We start from the raw sequence: 22,657 nt of genomic DNA, 5'->3' as shown, positions 1-22,657 counted from the left end.
TGTAATTACGGTAACTCGGTTGGTAACTCAAACGGTCATTTACATAAAATTTGAATGTTAATATACTTCTGTAAGTATGCAATATGTCCATGCTTCTCTAACGGGCACCCACGCCCGCCTGCTTACCCTACTTATGCAGCAAATTTTACTTCTCTCTCGGCTTCTGCAGCCTCGCAAACGCTAACTCTTAGGTCCTCTTCTTAAAGATCGGCCCCGCCTCCCACCCGTAAGCTCCTCCCTTCGCCCTCTCTCCCTCGCGATCTTCCAAACATCTTTTCCCCGCCCCCTTTTCTATTTTTGAACAGGCATGTTCCGGGCAGCTCACCCGACTCCTTACATTATTATGGGATCGGTAGGGTCCTGAGCGTTGGGGAAGCAGGAAAGCACATCCTGGGAAGAAGGGCTTGGACTCGAGAAGAATCCCACATCGAGACCTTCTGGGGAATTTTATTTTATATTATTTTATTATTGTTTTGGTCTTGGTTGTACTGAGGGAGGAAGAGGAGATTGTGTCGCCCGGTCGAACTTGTGGCAGCCTGAAGGCCCCCTCAGGCGGCGCCGCGGGCAGCCCCGCAGCCGGGGCCTGGTGCAGCCGCCGCGGCCGCTGTCAGGGAAGCGCAGGCGGCCAATGGAACCCGGGAGCGGTCGCTGCTGCTGAGGCGGCGGTGTCGGCAGTCTGACCCCGACTGCCCGCACCCCCTCCGCGGGGGTCCCCCAGAGGTAAGCTACTTCTCCCCCATGAGTCATCTTTGCTCTGTTGCGTGGTGGGGGGGTCCCTCTCCCACTCTGTCCCGCACAGTCTTCCCCACCTGAGTTCGACTACGAAGCAGCCCTCTTGGTGTCAGCTGCACTCCGGGTTCCTTCTCCACCCTTTCCTCTCAGGCCTGGGGTCCTCCTCTGCTTTTTGGCTTCCTCTTCTATTTAGCTCCTCCCTCTGCTCGGGGATTCCCCCCTCCCTCACTCTTATCCCTGTTGCCTACGTCTCGAATTATTCTTAATTATTCTTTTTTAAGTCATGAACCCTTTCCATATCAGATGATTTCCATAATGCCCATCCCTGTCCTTCCTCGTCGTCTCTGCCCCTGCTCCAAACCTCTTCCATGGACTCCACCTTTATCTCTTTTCCTAGTTTGCCCTTTTCCTCCGAGGTCCCTGTGCAACCCCAGCACTGGGTTCACATTTCCCTGAGCTAAAGATTGTATCCCTGTCTTCCTGTGCTGCTTCTGATTCCATTACCTCACCGTCACCCACCCACCCAGCCAGCTCCTGGCTTCCAAGAATTGCCTGTTCCCTTCTCCTTAAGGGATCTCAGGCCCTTGTCATCAGTCCCAAAGTAACATTTACATTCTTAACTTCAAACCTAGTCCTCACTATTCTCTGGTATGCATTATGATCCCTATAACTTTCTTCATCTGCTCTTTCTCCCTCTTCAGTCTCCCAACCTTCTGGAGGTTTCTGTCTGTAGGGGAGAGATTTGAGTGCCCTTCCCATTCAGGATTTCCAACTTTGACATCTCCCTCGAGTTTCAAGGATTTTGCTGATCCTTGTGTACTTGGTTCTGTTTTCCCTGTGGTCTTCATGCATTCTCTATCACACTCTTTCTCTCCACATAACACTTCATTTCAGAATCAACTAAACTTTGAACTGAGAAGAAAAATGTGTTGGGAGCAGGGGGAGCCTCAGCTGCCTCAGGCTGTTCAGGACAGAAGGGTGTTGCTGAAGGCTGGAGCAAGTTTTGAAGTGCCTATCAGATTACACTTGGTTGACTAACTCAGGAGCAGCCACTAGGAGGGATGAACAGGCCTGCCTGGAAACTGAATGAGATTATGAGAAATCTTTTTGCAGATTATTTAATTTTAGGCTTTTGTTAAAGGAATCACAGAATAGAGCGCCTTCCCACCCCTGTCCAGATCCACGAGGAATCAGTTTACTGTCTGTGGTTTACTAGAATAGTTTTGGTTGGTTCCATAAGATCTCAGGCCTGGAGAGGGGTAAGGGTGTAGCTGGAAAAAGGAACATGAGACAATGGAAAGAGCTTATACATTCAGAATCAGGATTCCTGCTTTCAGCTGTGACTTCCTTACTTGACCTCTGGAGTGATCCTTTTGGAAAATGACCCACTCTCTATAGGCATCAGTGCAGTAATAAATTGGTAGCAGGATGTGGGTTGAGGGGAAAAAATCAGAATTGGTTTATTTGTTTACAAAACATTTTGGGTTCCTCGGGCAAAAGGTATTTATTAGTAGTGGTTTAGTCATCCTCAGAATTTTCCTTCAACTTGGTCTTTCTGTTGGATGTTTCTAGTCTACAACCAGGGGTGTAAGTCATTTTGAAAGACAAGCTGCCGGGCGCGGTGGCTCACGCCTGTAATCCCAGCACTTTGGGAGGCCGAGGCGGGTGGATCACGAGGTCAAGAGATTGAGACCATCCTGGTCAACGTGGTGAAACCCCATCTCTACTAAAAACACAAAAAATTAGCTGGGCATGGTGGCGCGTGCCTGTAATCCCAGCTACTCAGGAGGCTGAGGCAGGAGAATTGCCTGAACCCAGGAGGCGGAGGTTGCGGTGAGCCGAGATCGTGCCATTGCACTCCAGCCTGGGTAACAAGAGCGATACTCCGTCTCCAAAAAAAAAAAAAAGAAAGACAAGCTCCAGGCCTGCTTCCTTCATCGGCTTTGCTTTTTCCCCCAGTGTGTTAAGTGGCTGATTTTCTTTGCTATTCCTCATGTACTTGATCCATAACTCCAGATTCTATAGGTGGAAAGTATGTTTGTGGGAAAGTGCTTTGAGGAAGCTGGCTGGAAAAGAGAACTTGGAGTGAACTAGGACTTAGGCAGCTAGTTGCTGCCATGTCTCTCTCGGCCTGTGATAGTGAAAGGGCACATGAGATTCCATTCATTTTCTGATTCTAGGCCTGTTTGGGAGTAGTTATGTCATCTTATCCCACTTCTCCTTTCTCTTCTTGCCGTTAGCCACGGTGCAGTCTCCTCATAATTCCGCTTATTAGAACAAGCTTTCTGGCCAGGCGCAGTGGCTCATGCTGAGGCGGGCAGATCACGAGGTCAGGAGATCGAGACCATTCTGGCCAACATGGTGAAACCCCGTCTCTACTAAAAATACAAAAAAATTAGCTTGGCGTGCGGCGCATGCCTGTAATCCGAGCTACTCGGGAGACTGAGGCAGGAGAAATGCTTGAACCAGGGAGTCGGAGGTTGTGGTGAGCTGAGATTGCACCACTGCACTCCCCTGGCAACAGAGTGAGACTCCGTCTCAAAAAAAAAAAAAAGGAAGAAGCTTTCCTCCTTGGAAGCATCCCCAACCAGAAATCATATTTCCTCTCATTTCCCTGCTTTCTTCCTAGAGTTGGGTCCACACTCCGTGAGAATAAGTTTGCTGAACACCATCCAAAGCAGCAAGTTGAGATTCTTTGATGTGGGGAAGAGGTTCAGGAGGAACCCTTCAATAATTGGCATGGGACAAGAGGGGACCCAGTTCAAGTGTATTTGGGACTCGCAGTAGGGAGGAACAATTCAGAGAGAGGTGAGTGCACAGGTTGCTTTCATTGCCATCTGTCTGTTTCAGTAGCAGCTCCCAGAGCTAGCCTGGGCTGTCTGGCTGGAATCTGCTTATACCAGCTCCACTGCTTTACACAGGGAGTTCTTAGCCTGATTCAATATTGACTTAACTACCATGAGACCACTGCCTTCCCTACTGTCCTGCTAGTAGCTTGAGAATGCCCTCTCCCCTAATGCCCCCACCTCTGGGGCCCTGTGTCAGCATTTACCTGGATCCTGGTAGGGCTGGAGCTGGCTTGACTGCTTGGCCCTGAGTTTCTTTAAGGAAAAAGGAGTACTCAATCTCTACCTTTACCATTGAGGTCAAAGGGGAGAGATGAGTTGAGACATCCTTAAAGAAAGGTTTGAATTAGACCTTAAGACATGAGGAGGAACTTCTCAACAGCAGAACAGGCAGCCAAAGATGATATGGAGTCTCTTGAGGAGCAGCCTCTCTTTAAAAATTATTTTTGGGCTGGGAGCCATGGCTCACGCCTGTAATCCCAACACTTCAGGAGGCTGAGGTAGGTGGATCACTTGAGGTCAGGAGTTCAAGACCAGCCTGGCCAACATGGTGAAACCCTGTTTCTACTAAAAATACAAAAATTAGCTGGATGTGGTGGCAGGTGCCTGTCATCCCAGCTACTTGGGAGGCTGAGGCAGAGAATTACTTGAACCCGGGAGGCGGAAGTTGCAGTGAGCTGAGATGGCACCACTGCACTCCAGCCTGAGTGACAAAGCGAGACTCTTTCTCAAAAAAAAATTTTTTGCAGGAATGTATTCATTTGGTAACAAATCCAATCGTACTGAAAGAGTTTATGAAGAAAACCAACAGTCCTATTTCCATTCTTCCCTACACCTGTTCTCTCAGAGTTAACCTGTTTAATTATCTCAGTGTTTAGTTCTGAAGGTTATCATCATAGATAAAATGCTTGTTCCTCTATTATTTACTTACTGTTATAAACAAGGATTTATCTTTCGAAGATATACCTCTCAGGCTGGGGTTGTGGCTCACACCTGTAATCCCAGCACTTTGGGAGGCCGAGGCGGGCAGATCATGAGGTCAGGAGATTGAGACCATCCTGGCTAACACAGTGAAACCCCATCTCTACTAAAAAAAAAAAAATTAGCCGGGCATGGTGGCATGTGCCTGTAGTCTCAGCTACCCGAGAGGCTGAGGCAGGAGAATCGCTTGAACTCAGGAGGTGGAGGTTGCAGTGAGCCGAGATCGTGCCATTGCACTCCAGCCTGGGTGACAGAGTGAGACTCTGTCTCAAAAAAAAAAAAAGAAGATATACCTCTCATTTATATAATTATGTCATTATTTTTGTTTTTTTCTACTGGACATCTGTGTAACTTTAAATAATATTTAATATATTTGAACCTCCCTTTCTTTTCCATTAACTTTTGACAGTCTCTCTTAATTCACCTTGTAGGACGAATGTCAGATACCGGTTTCCTTACCCGTTTTTCCATCTCTCATGGATCCACCTCAAAGGATCATGAAATGTATGAAAAAAGGATAGAGAACTTTGGGAGGCCGAGGCGGGTGGATCACGAGGTCAAGAGATCAAGACCATCCTGGTCAACATGGTGAAACCCTGTCTCTACTAAAAATACAAAAAATTAGCTGGGCATGGTGGTGTGTGCCTGTAATCCCAGCTACTTAGGAGGTTGAGGCAGGAGAATTGCCTGAACCCAGGAGGCGGAGGTTGCGGTGAGCCGAGATCGTGCCATTGCACTCCAGCCTGGGTAACAAGTGAAACTCCGTCTCAAAAAAAAAAAGGATAGAGGAGACTAAGCGTGGTGCCTCATGCCTTGTAATCTCAGCACTTTGGAAGACTCAGGCGGCAGGATAGCTTGAGGCCAGGAAGCAGCTTTCCTCCTTGGAAGCATCTCCAACCAGAAATAATATTTCCCCTCATTTCCCTGCTTACTTCTTAGAGTAACATTGTGAGACCCCGTTTCTTAAAAAAAAAATAAAAAAAATTTTTTTTTTTGAGACAGAATCTTGCTCTGTTGCCAGCTGGAATACAGTGGGACGATCTTGGCTCACTGCAACCTCCGCCTCCTGGGTTCAAGCGATTCTTAGGCCTCAGCCTCCCGAGTACTTGGGATTACAGGCACATGCCCCCACACCCAGCTAGTTTTTTTGTATTTTTAGTAAAGATGGAGTTTCTCCGTGTTGGCCAGGATGATCTCAATCTCCTGACCTTGTGATCTGCCCACCTTGGCCTCTCAAAAGTGCTAGGATACAGGCATGAGCCACCGTGTTCGGCCCAAAAAAATTTTTTTTGATTAACAGGGAATGATGGCACACATCCATAGTCCCAGTTCCTCTGTAGGCTGAGGTGGAAGGGTCACTTGAGCCCAGGTGTTTGAGGCTGTTAAGAGCCATGATTACACTACTGCACTCCAATGTGGGCAACAGAGTAAGAGCTTGCCTCTTAATAAAGAAAAAAAAAAAAGGCAAGGGGTAGGGGAAATAAAAGATTCTTTTTTTTTTTTTTTTTTTTGAGTCACAGTTTTGCTCTTGTTGCCCAGACTGGAGTGCAATGGTGCAATCTCGGCTCACCACAACCTCCACCTCCCAGGTTCAAGTGATTCTCCTGCCTCAGCCTCCTGAGTAGCTGGGATTACAGGCATGTGCCATCATGCCTGGCAAATTTTATATTTTTAGTAGAGACAAGGTTTCTCCATGTTGGTCAGGCTGGTCTTGAACTCCTGACCTCCGGTGATCTGCCTGCCTCGGCCTCCCAAAGTGTTGGGATCACAGCTCCTAGCAAAGGATCCTTTAAAAGCAGGAAAATTGAGCCTGCCTGCCTGCTTGGAGGCGGGACACTAGATCAAATGATCTCTTAAAGCCGTTATTTGAAAATACCGGAACATAAAAATATCAGAATTGCCCCAAACCAATCCATATTTATATAGTCCATGGAAAAAGATTTGAAGAAGAGAATGGTGAGAGGGGATTGATTTTGGGCTTTTTACCATTCTGTCCTAGCAGAGACCAATCCAATAAGTCCTTTAATGGAGGCCGGTGGAAGGTTGTTTGCCTGGAATCTTTTGAGGTGATAAGAAATGGGAAGCTAGGTTAAGCGATAGCATCTCCTTCTCACAGAATCCTCTGCAGACGTGTATTTAACTGCTCAGTCACACAGAACATATGTGTATATCTTCTCTGTCTTCTTCAGCTGCTGCTCTGCCTGACCTGCAACAACTCCTTGTCACTCAGACCAGAATTCTCTACTTTGCCCAGATGGGAGCTATGGAACCCCATCAGTTGTCAACACTCCTATCTTCCGTCCCACTTTCCTAGGGGCCAGCTGTTAGTTAGGCTATGGAACAGGAGAGGCCTCTTCCGTTTCCCTTCGAGTCTGTCTGGAAGGATAATTTAGGTTCCCAGTGTGAAGTGTAGAGCCTCAGTTGTCTGAACCCTCTTGAAGGCCATAGGAGTCCTTTAATATTAAAAATTTGGATTGCCTTCTGTCACTTTTTTCTTACTCCTCTGACTTAGAAGGGGAAGGATGTTGAATACAGGACTTTTTCCTTCACTTTTACTTTTGCTTTCTAGTCCTTTCACTTTCTTTAGAACAGTTACCCTCAAAGACATATTTTCTTTGCATTCGAAAATAAATGAATGAGGCTGGGCAAGGTGGCTCACACCTGTAATCCAAGCACTTTGGGAGGCCAATTGCTTGAGGCCCGGATTTGAGGACCAGCCTGAGCAACAGAGTGAGACCCTGTGTCTACTCTGTTTAATTTAAAATAATTTTTTAAATTAAAAAATTAGGCCGGGCGCGGTGGCTCACGCCTGTAATCCCAGCACTTTGGGAGGCCGAGGCGGGTGGATCACAAGGTCAAGAGATCGTGACCATCCTGGTCAACATGGTGAAACCCTGTCTCTACTAAAAATACAAAAAATTAGCTGGGCACGGTGGCGCGTGCCTGTAGTCCCAGCTACTCAGGAGGCTGAGGCAGGAGAATTGCTTGAACCCAGGAGGCGGAGGTTGCGGTGAGCCGAGATCGTGCCATTGCACTCCAGCCTGGGTAACAAGAGCGAAACTCCGTCTCAAAAAAAAAAAAAAAAAAAAAATTAAAGAAAGTGAATGAACCAATGTTGAGAACCATATCTGGATTTAGGTTTTGGAGAATCCCTTTCCTATTTTGTGTTATTTAAATTGCTAAAGCAGGCCGGGTGTGGTAGGTCATGCCTGTAATCCTAGCACTTTGGGAGGCTGAGATGGGAAGATCACTTGAGCCCAGGAGTTTGTGGCCAACATGGCGAGACCTCGTCTCTACCAAAAAAATTACAAAAATTAGCTGGGTGTGGTGGTACGTGCCTGTAGTCCCAGTTACTTGGGAGGCTGAGGTGGAAGGATCACTTGAGCCTAGGAGGTCAAGGCTGCAGTGAACTGTGATCTCACCACTATACTCCAGCCTGGGCAACAGAACCAGACCCTGTCTCAAAAAAAAAAAAAAGACCAGGTTCAGTGGCTGATGGCTGTAATCTCAGCACTTTGGGAGGCCAAGGCGGGTGGATCACCTGAGGTTGGGATTTCAAGACCAGCCTGGCCGACATGGTGAAACCCCATCTCTACTAAAAATACAAAAATAGGCCAGGCACAGGGACTCACACCTGTAATCCCAACACTTTGGGAGGCCAAGGTGGGCAAATCACGAGGTCAAGAGTTTGAGGCCAGCCTGACAAACACAGTGAAACCCCATCTCTACTAAAAATACAAAAATTAGCTGGGCATGGAGGTGTGTGCCTGTAATCCCAGCTACTTGGGAAGGTGAGGCAGGAGAATCGCTTGTACCCAGGAGGCAGAGGTTGCAGTGAGCCAAGATCACACTACTGCAATCCAGCCTGGGCGACAGAGCGAGACTCCATCTCAAAAACAAAAACAAAAACAAAAACATAAATAAGCTGGGCATGGTGGTACATGCCTGCAATCCCAGCTACTCAGGAGGCTGAAGCATAAGACTTGCTTCAGCCTGGGAGGTGGAGTTTGCCCTGAGCTGAGATCACACCACTGCACTCCAGCCTGGGCAACAGAGTGAAACCCTGTCTTAAAAAAAAAAAAAAATTGCTGGGCGCTGTGGCTCACGCCTGTAATCCCAGCACTTTGGGAGGCCGAGGCGGGTGGATCACGAGGTCAAGAGATCGAGACCATCCTGGTCAACATGGTGAAACCCCGACTCTACTAAAGATACGGAAAATTAGCTGGGCATGGTGGCACGTGCCTGTAATCCCAGCTACTCAGGAGGCTGAGGCAGGAGAATTGCCTGAACCCAGGAGGCGGAGGTTGCGGTGAGCCGAGATCGCGCCATTGCACTCCAGCCTGGGTAACGAGTGAAACTCCGTCTCAAAAAATAAAAAAATAAATAAAAATAAAAATAAAAAATTGAAATAAAATAAAAATAAGGCTGGGTGTGGTGGCTCACATCTGTAATCCCAGCACTTTGGGAGGCCGAGGCGGACAGGTCACCTGAGGTCAGTCAGGAGTTTGAGACCAGCTTGGCCAACATGATGAAACCCTGTCTCTACAGAAAATAGAAAAATTAGCCAGGCGCTGTTGTGGGTGCCTGTAATCCCAGCTACTTGGGAGGCTGAGGCAGGAGAATCACTTGAACCCGGGAGACAGAGGTTGCAGTGAGCCGACATCGCGCCACTGCACTCCACTCCAGCCTGGGTGACACAGCGAGACTCCATCTCAAAAAATAATAATAAACAAAGTCAAATAAAAATAATAGTAATAAAATAATAAATAACTAAAGCAATCTAACCCTATTCCCCTCAACACCTTCTCCATATGACCTGCTTCAGATGTAGGCAGTATCTAGGTTCCTGAGAGGCCAGGGAAGAGGCCCAGCTCCAGTTTGGTGGTAGAGCTGCTTATATAGGAGAGGAGTCTGTTTTTCCTGCACCTCTCAACATTGTCTGGCTCCCTGAGGAGTAAAAGCATCTGAGTGAGAGAGTCTGTTCAGTAGCAAAATCCTCTGAGTACTCTGATGTGGGATTCTTAGCTAAGCCTAGAAGTTTTTCTTTTGCCTATGAGATAAAAGAGGTGATAGTATCCTTATTTGCCTCCCTGGTGCCAGTAATAATCCCAATTGTAATTAACTGGAGCAGGGATCTGCTGAATTTTCTAGTGAGGTCTGAGACACTATATGTGGGAAAATATCTTAATTGCATTCCCCTTGAAAGTTCTGAAAAGTGGACTTCTAGGAGCTTTCAATGACTTAGAACTTCTGTCTGTGGAGTAGAGGGAAAGGAAAGGATGTACCAAACAGAGAGAGACTGAGAAAAAGCAGTTGACTGTTTAAGATGATTAAGTCTATGAGTCTCTAAGCAGACCTAAAAGGTAGTGGTCCTGGTTGAATCAGTGACCTTCTGATGAGAGTGCCCTACGAAGGTGTGGCAGGGAATGATTAAAGCTTCCTTCTTATTATTCCTGTGCAACTCACGGTTGCGAGTAGAGACAGATCCACATAGGCAGCCATGCTGGTTCTACTGCTCAGAGGGCACTGCCTAATTTTGAGAGAGAGCATAGTGAAAGAGTTGCCACCTTCTTACCAATACCAAGCTCAAGCTGCATCGGGGATATGAAATTCAGGAATGAATTTGCTTGGCAGAGTTGGTAGAAAGAAACAGAAGTAGCCTTTTTTGGTGATCTCTGAGAACAGAGGAGTTCCCCATCCATCTTCCTGCAAAACTTTAGTGGTGAGTTCTGGGAGGCAGGGAGCTGGACTATATGATATTGGGCAGTTAAAAGTTAACTTAACATTTCAGAGGTACAAGAAGAGATATCAGAAGGGTGGTGGTGGAAAACAGCCTCCCAGAGTGACTGAAGAATCTATAGGCCTCCTTATTCCCCCTACCCAAAGTATATGCATCTAGGGTCACCAGGGTTGAAGGTGATGTCACTAATATTTGGAAATTACCTGATTCCAGCTCTACAAAATCCTTCCACTTGCTCATGCTCTTGAGTGTGTCTTAGACTCACTATTAGCATTTTTGTGAAGAGGCCTCTGAGTCCTTTGTTAGCTATAGTGAGATTCTGGAGCCAGGTTGATCTGATGAAATTTCCCCCGTTCTGTACTGATTGCAGATTTGATGAGGCTCTGAAGAATTGCTCTTGGAGAGCAGTGGCTTTGGTCAGCAGCGTTCTCTCACCGAACTTCCTTCCAACAGTCCCTCCAGAGGAGGTGTTCTTTGTTTTGTGACTCCTATTCCTCCCTGTTCTCTGAAAGGCCTAGATCTATGAATCCCAGCCTGATTTCTTTTTGCCTTTTCACAGCCCCTTTAGTTGTTAGAGTGTGTGTATGACAGTGTAGGGAGCGGTATTAGGGTAGAGAAGGCCGTCGTAAGTATTTTTGGAAGATTCTCAAACAATTGGAATCTTTGTTTCCCTTATAAAACAATATAAGTTTTATGTTACACACACACTGGTAAGTAACCTTTTAGGTGATTAGGATTCAACTAGCATTTCCTTTTCTTTTCTTTTTTTTTTTCTTTGAGATGGAGTCTTACTCTGTTGCCCAGGGTGGAGTGCAGTGGTGCGATCTCTGTTCACTGCAACCTCTATCTCCTGGGTTCAAGTGATTCTCATGCCTCAACCTCCTGAGTAGCTGGGATTACAGGCGTGTGCCACCACGCCCAGCTAATTTTTGTATTTTTAGTAGAAACAAAGCCATGTTCACCATGGTGGCTAGGCTTGTCACAACCTCCTGACCTCAAGAGATCCGCCCACCTCGGCCTCCCAAAGTGTTGGGATTATAGGCGTGAGCCACTCTGCCTGGTGCAATGGCGCGATCTCGGTTCACTGCAGCCTCTGCCTCCTGGTTGCCAGCAGTTCTCCTTCCTCAGCCTCCTGAGTAGCTGGGATTACAAGGCACGCACCACCATACCTGGCTAATGTTTTTATTTTTAGTGGAGACAGGGTTTTGCCATGTTGTCCACGCTAGTCTTGAACTTCTGACCTCAACTGCCTGCCTCGGCCTCCCAAAGTGCTGGGATTACAGGCATGAGCGGCCACGCCCAGCCTTAACTAGCATTTGAGTACTATTAGGTACCAGGGACTGTGCTAGATTCTTTCATACACATGATGGTATTTGTTCCACACAGCAACAATGAGAAGTAAGTGTTTTTTCCAAATTTTGCAGTTGAGGATACATGACTTGCATAAGTTGTAGATTGCTGAAAGGCTCAGTGAGGATCTTGAACCCCAGCCTATTTGCTTTCAAGTCCAGAGCTCTTTCCATTATATGTCAGCAGCCACAGCACTGAAGAAAGAGGGTGTAATGGCATGACGTCAGACAACCAGAGAAACGGCACAGCTTTGGTGGGGTTGATGATGGTTGTTGTGAAGCTACCTTCTTCTATGTGAAGCCTGGCATGGTATTTGCTGGCCTTTATTTTCTGGGAGCTTTGAGTTTAAAAGGGAAGATAAGAAATACCTGTAACTAGAAAAATATATCAAGACTTTAATATTAAATAAAGATGACTGGGCATGGTGGTTCACACCTGTAATCCTAGTGCTTTGGGAGGCTGAGGCAGGAGAATTCCTTGAGGTCAGGAGTTCAAAGCCAGCTTGGGCAACACAGCAAGACCCCATCTGTAAAAAAAAAAAAAAATTTTTAATTAGCTGAGCATGGTGGCACACACCTGTAGTCCTAGCTACGAGGAAGGCTGAGGCAAGAGGATGCCTTGAGCCTAGTAGTTCAAGGTTACAGTGAGCTTTGATCTTGCCACTGCACTCCAACCTGGGCAACAGAGCAAGACTTGTCTCTAAAAAATAAAAATGAAGCTGAGATGCACAGGACCTGTGTCTAGAATGTTATATGTGTAAAGAGGGGGGAAAAAAGGTTATTGCAGGCATTTAAAGGGAAACAGGAAGAGCAAGAGGATAGACAAGTAATTGAAGAGCTAGGGAACAAGGGAATAACACCTGAATTGCTCCTCAGTCTACCCAAAGAATCTGTAAATCACCGGGCATGATGGCTCATGCCTGTAATTCCAACACTTTTGGAGTCTGAGGAGGGAAGGTTGCTTGAGCTTAGTTCAAGACCAGCCTGGGCAACATAGTGAGACCTTGTCTGTATAGAAAAATTTTTAAAATTAACCAGGCATGGTGGCACATGCCTGTAGTCCCGGATATTTGGGAAGCTGAGGTGGCAGGATTGCTTGAGCCCAGAAAATCAAGGCTACAGTGAGCTCTAATCGTGCCACTGCACTCCAGCCTGGGCACCAGAGCAAGATTAAAAAATTTAAAATAATCCAGGCATGGTGGTGTGCACCTGTGGTCCCAGCTTCTTGGGAGGTGAGGTGAGAGACTTGCTTGAGTTCAGGAGGTCAAGGTTACAATGAGCCAAGATCACGCCACTGCCCTCCAGCCTGGGTATAACAGAGTAAGACCTTGTCTCAAAAAAAAAAAAAAGAGAATTTGTAATCTATATAAATACAATATATACAAAACAATATTTCACATATATAAGCTAAAAACAGAGGCTAAGCTGAGTAACTAAGTACAGGAGGAATGACGAATAATGTAATCAGAAGTGGAGGTAGTCAGGAAAGCTTCCTGGGAGATGTCTTCTCATATGATTTTGAAGGAGTCCAGGAAGACAAAAAGAGGAGGTACCTGGGAAGGTGTCATGGCAAAGGGAAGACCTGAGGATGGCACCACTAATCAGTGTGTGTATGTATCTACCTTTCTGTTCTTTTCTCCCTCCCTCTTCCTGTAGCTTGAAAGCTCGAAGTCTGGCTGTGGCCATGGGAGATACAGTAGTGGAGCCTGCCCCCCTGAAGCCAACTTCCGAGCCCACTTCTGGCCCACCAGGGAATAATGGGGGGTCCCTGCTAAGTGTCATCACGGAGGGGGTCGGGGAACTATCAGTGATTGACCCTGAGGTGGCCCAGAAGGCCTGCCAGGATGTGTTGGAGAAAGTCAAGCTTTTGCATGGAGGCGTGGCAGTCTCTAGCAGAGGCGCCCCACTGGAGTTGGTCAATGGGGATGGTGTGGACAGTGAGATCCGTTGCCTAGATGATCCACCTGCCCAGATCAGGGAGGAGGAAGATGAGATGGGGGCCACTGTGGCCTCAGGCACAGCCAAAGGAGCAAGAAGACGGCAGCAGAACAACTCAGCTAAACAGTCTTGGCTGCTGAGGCTGTTTGAGTCAAAACTATTTGACATCTCCATGGCCATTTCATACCTTTATAACTCCAAGGAGCCTGGAGTCCAAGCCTACATCGGCAACCGGCTCTTCTGCTTTCGCAATGAGGATGTGGACTTCTATCTACCCCAGTTGCTTAACATGTACATCCACATGGATGAGGACGTGGGTGATGCCATTAAGCCCTACATAGTCTACCGTTGCCGCCAGAGCATTAACTTCTCCCTCCAGTGCGCCCTGTTGCTCGGGGCCTACTCTTCAGACATGCACATTTCCACTCAGCGACACTCCCGTGGGACCAAGCTACGGAAGCTGATCCTCTCAGATGAGCTGAAGCCAGCTCACAGAAAGAGGGAGCTGCCCTCCTTGAGCCCGGCCCCTGACACAGGGCTGTCTCCCTCTAAAAGGACTCACCAGCGCTCTAAGTCAGATGCCACCGCCAGCATAAGTCTCAGCAGCAACCTGAAACGAACAGCCAGCAACCCTAAAGTGGAGAATGAGGATGAGGTAAAATTCTGGGGAGTGCCAGAGACGAAAGGTGGCAGAGGGCTGCATGGACACAGGATGCCTCCTATATACATAAGAGTTACTTACGCCGTTCTTTCTGTCCTCCCTCTCTTTCATTTTACTGATAAAAGCATGGAGTATTAGAATGGAAAAAGACCTTAGAATTCACATATTTCGACCACCTTATTTTACAAAGGAAGAACTCAGACCCAGAGAGATAAAGTGACTTGCCTCAGGTCATATAGGTCATGGCAAGGCTGATGCCGCTGACTTGTGCCCCAAATAATTTTCATTAAATTGCTCTGGCTGGGCACGGTGGCTCATGCCTGTAATCCCAGCACTTTGGGAGGCTGACGTAGGCAGATCACTTGAGGTCAGGAGTTTGAGACCAGCCTGGCCAACATGGCAAAACTGTGTCTCTACTAAAAATACAAAAATTAGCCGGGCGTGGTGGCAGGCGCCTGTAATCTTATCTATTCGGGAGGCTAAGACAGGAGAATCACTCGAACCCAGGAGGCGGAGGTTGCAGTGAGCAGAGATTGTGCCACTTTACTCTATCCTGGGCGACAGAGTGAGACTTCGTCTCAAAAAAATTAAACTGCACTGCCATTCCATTAATACCTACTGTGTTAATGAGGACTGTGGCAGAAGCCCTCCACACCCTGACCTGAGACCTGAGATAACTACCAGAGCCTCTCAGAGCAGCATCCCTGGGAAAGGAAAAGGTGCTATTGTCTTTGTGTGTGCTGGGGTAGGGGAGATGTTAGATAGAACATCAGCTTCATTCTCCTGGTCACTCCTCCTCATAATCGAATCCCTTTTCTCTACCCCCTGAAGATCCTGCCTTTTGTTGACATAAGTGTAAGGTTCATTCTCTATCACTGAGGCATCTGCAGAATGCCTTCATGCCTGCCTTTCCTTGTAGGGAAGAGTGCCTTGCCAGTGTCTTTCCCATACCATTTGGGAGAAGCACAAAGGGAAGAGAAAGCACTCTTGGTATAGAGTAAATCTAGTGCCTAGTCAAGGACCTGGAGGCTGGGAAGAAGAGGAAGCTCCAGCAGCAGGTGGGGTATAATTTAGGATATAGAGCAGGGAGGAGAAGACTGCATGAATAGGTTATACCCACTCTTCACTCCACATCTGGACAGATAGCAGGTAAAGCTGCCCAGTGGACTACCAAGTGTCGGTGACCTGGTGTCCCAGCCAGACAATGGTGCTCCAGTCCTCCCTTCTGACTCACCATTGGCCAGGCTCCCATCCTGGCTGCCAGCCCAACCTAGAAAAGAAGGGAGAAAAAAACTAGGAATTTGCACTTTTTGAAAAATGCATATAGCTATGGTCCTGGCATCTGCCTCTGTGGGGCACATAACCCACCTACGTTTTTGATACAATGGGACTTCTTTCAAATAGAGGGAGTCAGAATGACTAGAGAAAAGGAAGAGGGAGGGAGGGGAGACTATAGAGCCTGCTCTCTGGAAATTTGGAATTTTTTTTAGGATAATTTAATAATGGTAAAGCTAAAAGTGCTAACATTTATTCAGCATTTACGTGCCAGGCATCTTATCAAAGACTTTACACTTAATCCTCACTACAATGCCAAGAGACAGCTATTATTTTACCAACAAGGAAACCAGGCTTAGAAAGATTAGATGATTTGCCCAAGGCCCCTCAACTAGTGAATGTCAGACTCAGATCTCCAGCTGGTGCTCATAATCATTCAGCTGAACTGCCTTGGTTATTTCTCAATATCTACTTTCCCAGGCCCCCAGCTGTCAGAGGCCATGTAGGGAAGAACGGCCCAGCTATGGCCATCTAAGCTTCCACATCCATGCACAGGCAAAGCCCAAGCTGTTCTCAGAACTAGAATGGTCCCATTTTCTTTTCTGGTTGAGCTTGGCAGCAGAGCCCTGGGTCACGAAGGGAAGTTGTTGCAGAACAAGAAGAGTCATCCAGATTCTGGTGGAACATGAAGGATCGGATAGCTGTTTCATCTTGGGGTCAAACCTGTAGCAGAGGGTGAGCAGCTGGAAGTGAATTCCTTGGTGCCTCTTGTCAGGCTTGGCTTTTCACTGTATCCACTCTGTAGTGCTCATCTTAGGACCAGAAAGGCTGAGGCCTCAGGACTTTTCTTACTCTGTGTTGATCCTTGGTCCCTCTTTGCTTGCTTCTAAGTCCCACTCCAAGATAAGATTATGGATGGCACTGAGAGCCAGGTATTAGGTGAATACTTACATGATTTCGGGTGGATTCTGTAGCTGCCATTCTTCCCAATTTGACGCCTTATCTTAGGTCACTAGGTCCAGGAAAGGAAGGAGATACTGCGTTCCCAGGCACTCCTGCATTATCTGATACTGGTGGAATGGAATACCTGAATTCACTATGGCTCCTCAGAAAATGGGAGAGCAAGAAAGAGACAGAGAGAAACATGAATATCACTAGGTTTCTAAGCATTAGACTTCAGCACAGGGTTCTCTCCCAACCCCTTTACTTCCTTCCGTCCATCCGTCCTTCCTTCCACCCTTCCTTCGGTCCTTCCTTCCATCCTTTTTCTTGCAGCAGGGTCTTGCTCTGTTACCCAAGCTGGCGTGCAATGGCACAGTCATAACTCACTGCAGCCTTTAACTCCAGGGCTCAAGCAGTCCTCCCACCTTAGCCTCCCAAGTACCTGGGACTACAGCTGTGTACCACCATGCCTGACTAATTTGTAAAATTTTTTTTTTTTGCAGAAATGAGGTCTTACTCTGTTGCCCAAGCTAGTCTCAAACCCCTGGCTTCAAGTGATCCTCTCACCTCAGCCTCCCAAGTCACTGGGATTATAGGCATGAGTGACTAGACCCAGCCCCTTTGGCATTTTGAGGATACGTCTGTCAAGGCCTTTGTCCCCTAAACACCAAAGGAATTGGTTTTCCTTTTACTCACCCTTCTTGCCTTTCATGGAACATTCATTCACTCAACATGTAGTTATTGACCTTGTACAGTTTGCAAAGCCATATGCTAGAGGCTGTGGAGGATGGGGTTAAAATGTTATCCTTCCCTCTAGGAACACGTAAAGTAACAATGAAAACCCCAGTATCTAAGGAACTGTTTAGTTTGTGACACTCTTGAAAAAGTTGTTTTCTAGGCCGGGCACAGTGGCTCACACCTGTAATCCCAGCACTTTGGGAGGCTGAGGCAGGCAGATCACTTGAGGTTGGGAGTTCAAGACCAGCCTACCAACATGGAGAAACCCCGTCTCTACTAAAAATACAAAATTAGCGGGCATGGTGGTTCATGCCTGTAATCCCAGCTACTGGGGTGGCTGAGGCAGGAGACTTGCTTGAACCTGGGAGGCGGAGGTTGCAGTTGAGCCAAGATCGTGCCATTGCTCTCTGGGCAACAAAAGCGAAACTCCGTCTAAAAAAAAAAAGAAAAAGTTTTCTGCCATAAGCAGGAAGTATACAGCTTACTAAAATGAGGCACCTAATTATCTAAGGCCTCAGCAGAGATACTCTAGGAGAATCTCGAGGTAGACCCTGACACTCTGTTCACAATCTCTTGCTTTCCTTTTAGGTTCTGAGTTTAATACTGTACTCCCACCACCAAGAGAGGCGCTCCCAAGGGTGAGACTGGGCCTCGAAGAAGAGGCTCAGGAGCAGCTTGTGCAGTTCTCTTCCTGTCCATGGTCTCGCTGCAGAGCCATTCTCTGCTCAGCTCTCACGGAGTGTTGTGTTTCTTACTATGAGGAATCCTTTACACTCTCTCCCACAGTCAGAAGGCTTTGCACTGATTTTTCACATTTTCCACCATTGCTCTCAAAGCCTGCCCCTTCAAAGCCGTTTTATCAGCCTAGTCCGGAACTCTGCTCATGGAGTTTGTCCTCCCATTCTTAACCAAATGCCAAATATTTTAGTATAGCATGGGGAAGCTGGGAAGAGAGAGTGATTTAGGTACCACACCCTACCCCACGTAATTACACTCTTAGTAGATTAGCTTTGTCTTTTCAGGACTGCAACCTTTGTACAGAGAAATCTACCACATGGCACATCACACTGGAAGCCCCAGTAGGCCTTCCAGCTTGATACGGTGTGATGTCAACTTCTTGCTTCATCCTTACTCCCTGGAGCTGACTCAGTATGAGTGACAAGCCCAGGGAGTAGGAGGAGAGGAGCAGGTCATGATACACCTCCCTTCCCCCAAGGCTGTTAAATGAGTCATACGGGACCTGTCGGACAGAATCTGCTGGATCGATGCTCAGGGAGGCAATATCCTCCCTGTTGTTCCTTTTCCAGCCAGCTCATAGGTAGAAATTGAACTATGAACTCCAACCAGCTCATAGGTAGAATCTGAACACTAAGTCATAATAGACTTTGGCATCCTCACTGCTTTAATTCTCCCACCACCTTCTATCCAAAGTGGAAGAGTTGTTGCCTTAGAGGCATGTTTCCAAGTGTGGCTTCTCCCTCAGAGTGCTCCAGTCCCCAGATACTTCAAGGAAGGACCTGACTATAGGCCCTCCAGCTAGAATAGAACTGAAACCATGGAACTGAGTTCAAGTGGATGCTTGAATATACTCAGCAAATTCCAGAGTAGAAACTCACTGACCACTGCCCTCCTGCCCTGGAAGCTCTTAGGACTTTGTCTCTTAACCCACCCCTAACATCCCCCCAACCTAGATTTGTGCACACGTGCTGCCCCTTCCTTCCCCTGGGAGACCATGTTGGACAGAACCCAGGAGGAGCCCTGTGCATGAGCGTTGCCTCAGAGCTGCTGAGTGAGAGTTTGATACCGTCTCTTTCCCCTGTTTTGCACATGGACACTCATATGACCCAGGAATGGGGTGATGTTTAGATAAATCCTCTGGGCTGGGACTAGGACAGCTGCTATCCAGCTAGTCAGCTTTCTAGATTGATATAGCTAGAACCTAACTCCCAACTTATGTCAAAAGTTGTAATATATTGAGTGTCATGTGGATAGCGTGATAGGAAGCCTAAGGAGGTTTGGTAGGTAGGAGATTGATTTATCTGTTACTCCCATCAGCATCCAGCCCAGAGATTTGGGGCTCATAGGTCTGGGATGCTCTTTGTCACACAGGTTCAAGGTTGGAGTTCAGCTTCCCAGGGTGATAATGAGGCTAAGTAGAGAAGAGGTATACCTGCCCCCGAAAGTTTAGCTTTTCTTCCTCCCTAAGGTTTCCAAAAAGCTGGAGGAACATGGGGTTTCCAGTATGGGAGTCATGCAGCTTCTTAAGTTCAGGCCTGTGGTGAACAAATCCATGGAAAAGGATTTGTTCGAGAGCATGTGAGTGGGTAAAGAAAAAGGGCAGGGAAGCTTGGCAGTGCAGTTACTGCCCTAGGGACCCAGCTTCAGAGCTCTGGCCTAGAAGGAAAATCCATTCAGTTGAGAACAGAGGGGAATAAAGTGAAAAGCAGAGGCTGCTTTGTCTCTTCAGTCCTTCTGACCTTAAACTCTGAGCTACCCTTCCAGCATCTCCCACAAGTGGTCAAGCATCTGGGCAAATAGCATTTCTGAGTTGACTTTCTTTTATTAAAGCAGAAAGGTAGAGCTTCACTAGAGAAGCAGTTTTGATCCAAGTTGGAGCTAAATTCTTTGCCTTTGTCTCTCTCCCCTCCCTTCCCACCCCCTCCTTCTCCCTTTGTCCTCTGGCCCTTTCCCAGGAGCTCTCCTCCAGCACCGAGAGTATTGATAATTCATTCAGTTCCGTAAGTGGGGCCAGGCTGGGACTGGGTGGCAGGCTCCCCCTATGGCCGCATTTCCTCTCCGTCCCCAGGTCTTCTGAGACCCCAGGCCAAGGCTGGAGTTAAAATGCCCCTTTTCTTCCTGGGAGATCAGCTCCTCCCTCCCAGACCTCCCAGATCTGCTGGAGCCCCCCCTGACCTTTGCGGTGGAAATCCTGAGCCCAGGCTGAGATGAGCTCAGCTTATTCTTCTCTCAGAGACAGCTGGAGTACAGTGCTGCTCAGCCTCCAGCTCCTGAGGGTCTGGAGCAAACAGCTGGGAGAGAGGTGGAATTCACTCCTGGATTGGAGCCAAGCACTGCCTGGCAGAAACCCCCAGGATCCTGTTTCTCTCACCCAGAACCCTTGCCCCATGGCTTCTGCCACTAGATTATCAAACATTTATTCCGAGTCTTCTAAATGCTAGGCCCTGTGCTGGTGAGCTGACTCCAAAAACAAACAGGCCTTGGCCTGAAGGAAAGTTTTGCCTCCTCACAACTGGTTTTGTTTTTTAACTTCAACCACATTTTTTCCAGGTCTGAGTTCTTCCCTTTTCCCAGCTCACTGCCCAGAATGTTCTTAATCCCCTCTCCTTTCTTGTTCCCTCTGGACTAACCCCTGACCCTTTGATGCCACAGGGTCTTGGACCTTGTTGCTGGGCAAAGACGTGAGAGGAAATGCAGGACCTCTGGGAGTTTGGATGATTTTTTTCACATTTTCTATTTGATTTGTCTACCAAGTCAGTTTTCTATGTTCTGTGCTAATTCCCTTTCAGTCATGATTCCTGTCTCCTCCGATGTGGCAGAGCCTCTCTCTTGAGGCCTGGGGTCACATTTCCAACATGCCCACGTAACTTAGGGGCCCCTGACCCAAATGCTGACTTGAGAATGGGAAGGAATTCTGCCTTTTCTAATCTGAGATGATTATGAATTGGTTGGGGTGGAGGGTCCTTGGAACAGAGATCAGTTGCCATCTGAGTGGACTGAGATGAAGGAAGAAGTGAGTCTTCAAATTTCCTCTTCTTTTCTTTCTCTATTAGACCCCCTAAGACATTTCCAGGGACCTTAGAAAGCCAATTCTATTGTGCTGCTTTTCATCTCTTTTCAACAATGTCACCTAAAGCATTCCTGAAGGATTCAGACACCCTCTTTCATTCCCTGTGTGGCACTCTGAGCCATCTCCCAAGGGGCAGAGGCCGGGATGAGCTCTTCCTTTGAATCCTGGCTGTGTTGCACATGCAGAGGTAGACCTGGTTCTCCCCAGTTTTCAAAAGAAGCTCTTCTTTTAGAGTATGAGGGAGCAAGGATAGAAATTCTCAATCAGGAAACTAAGGAAGACACACAGAAAGGGAGAGAAAGGCTTGGTGAGTCAAATGCTATTTCTACAAGGGGAGGAGAGATTGTTCTTGTCCAGCTGAGGGGAGATGGGATGGGGAGTTGGGTGGCTATCTTGATAAAATGCCCCTTACGGTAGAAGGGATTAGACTGGGAAGAGAGCCCTTCATGTCTAGCTGAGTTCCTCTTTTTCCCCACCTACACCTTACTTCCCAGACCAACTTGGCCCTTTCTGAGAATGAATTGCCCAGCACAAGGAGCCAGACTAATAGCAGGGAATTCATATGGGAACCTAGTCAGTGAGAGGTGGGGGAAGAGGACCCAAAGAGGAGTCACTAAAAGAGACAGGCCTTTAGGGCCATCATCAAGGGCTAAAAGGAACTGTTGCTTTCTCCATCCACCTACCTTCTGTCTGCTTTTTCTTTCTCCTTAATTAATGCAAAATCTGCTCATCGGCTCATCCTCTTTCCATCCCTTGCATGTGCATTGATGCCTTGTAAGAGAAATTGTGGGGTGGACAGGGCAGGGGACACCGTGGAAATCAACAGAAGTAATTTGAATGATGAGCATCTTCCCTCTTTGGAAGTGAAAATGTTGATGTGGGGCTCCCTTCTCTAGTCTTGCGGGCCTTGACAGAGATGTGCCCCAGGGATCCAGATGGGGAGAGAACCCTGTTCTTGAGAAGGGTGAGACACTTCAGGTATAAGCAGCTCTTCTCTCTGTGGCCCTGGCTAACCTCTCCAGATGTTGTCCCCTGCTCACTCTGAAGCCTTAGGTCAGTCCTTAAGAAATGCTAGTCCAAGAGAAAAGGGCTGCATCCCAGTTACCTGGATTCATGGCCTCCCTTATCCTCAAGAGATAGCCTACAGAGAAGCAATATGCTGGCTGTTCTCAATTCAAGCTGTGAAGGGAGGGTGGAAGCTCCTACTAAGACTAAAAAGCAGTTCCTTTCCTGGAGTTCTTCAGACACTGGGGTCCCTGGCCTGCATGGCCAGGAGCAACTGAGTGGGTGGGCCATTGTATTCTACGGTTTCTTCACCATCTTTTGTCTCACCCCAAACCCCTGTAGCCTGTTCGACTGGCTCCTGAGAGAGAATTCATCAAGTCCCTGATGGCGATCGGCAAGCGGCTGGCCACGCTCCCCACCAAAGAGCAGAAAACACAGAGGCTGATCTCAGAGCTCTCCCTGCTCAACCATAAGCTCCCTGCCCGAGTCTGGCTGCCCACTGCTGGCTTTGACCACCACGTGGTCCGTGTACCCCACACACAGGCTGTTGTCCTCAACTCCAAGGACAAGGTAGATGGGTTCTGGCCCAAATCCCTACCCTGGACCTGACTCTACACCCACGGTTGTTCAGGGTTTGTGTGT

At 47.6% G+C, this 22,657-nt stretch overlaps 1 protein-coding gene across 10 annotated transcripts in view; it reads left to right on the top strand.

Annotated features, from left to right (window-relative positions):
- Positions 1 to 305: 305 nt before the first annotated feature.
- PI4KB (phosphatidylinositol 4-kinase beta) overlaps positions 306 to 22,657 on the top strand; it is a 34,358-nt gene continuing 12,006 nt past the window's right edge. The window contains exons 1-6 of one of the 10 annotated variants that reach the window (XM_064370438.1): positions 630 to 720; positions 3,362 to 3,540; positions 4,991 to 5,063; positions 13,305 to 14,241; positions 19,896 to 19,940; positions 22,358 to 22,585. In XM_064370438.1, coding sequence (XP_064226508.1) covers positions 4,996 to 5,063; positions 13,305 to 14,241; positions 19,896 to 19,940; positions 22,358 to 22,585 — 1,278 coding nt within the window. In that variant the 5' untranslated portion in view covers positions 630 to 720; positions 3,362 to 3,540; positions 4,991 to 4,995. Of the gene's footprint in view, positions 721 to 2,688; positions 3,541 to 4,990; positions 5,064 to 13,304; positions 14,242 to 19,895; positions 19,941 to 22,357; positions 22,586 to 22,657 lie in introns of those variants that run through there. The other 9 variants (XM_012462688.3, XM_064370439.1, XM_064370441.1 and 6 more) reach the window with 9 other exon arrangements.

This window comes from Aotus nancymaae, unplaced genomic scaffold (genome assembly GCF_030222135.1).
Source record: "Aotus nancymaae isolate 86718 unplaced genomic scaffold, 86718_ANA_hifiasm-v0.15.2.pri h1tg000108l, whole genome shotgun sequence".
Taxonomy (NCBI): Eukaryota; Metazoa; Chordata; class Mammalia; order Primates; family Aotidae; genus Aotus; species Aotus nancymaae.
This window is presented reverse-complemented; position numbering and strand designations above follow the sequence as displayed.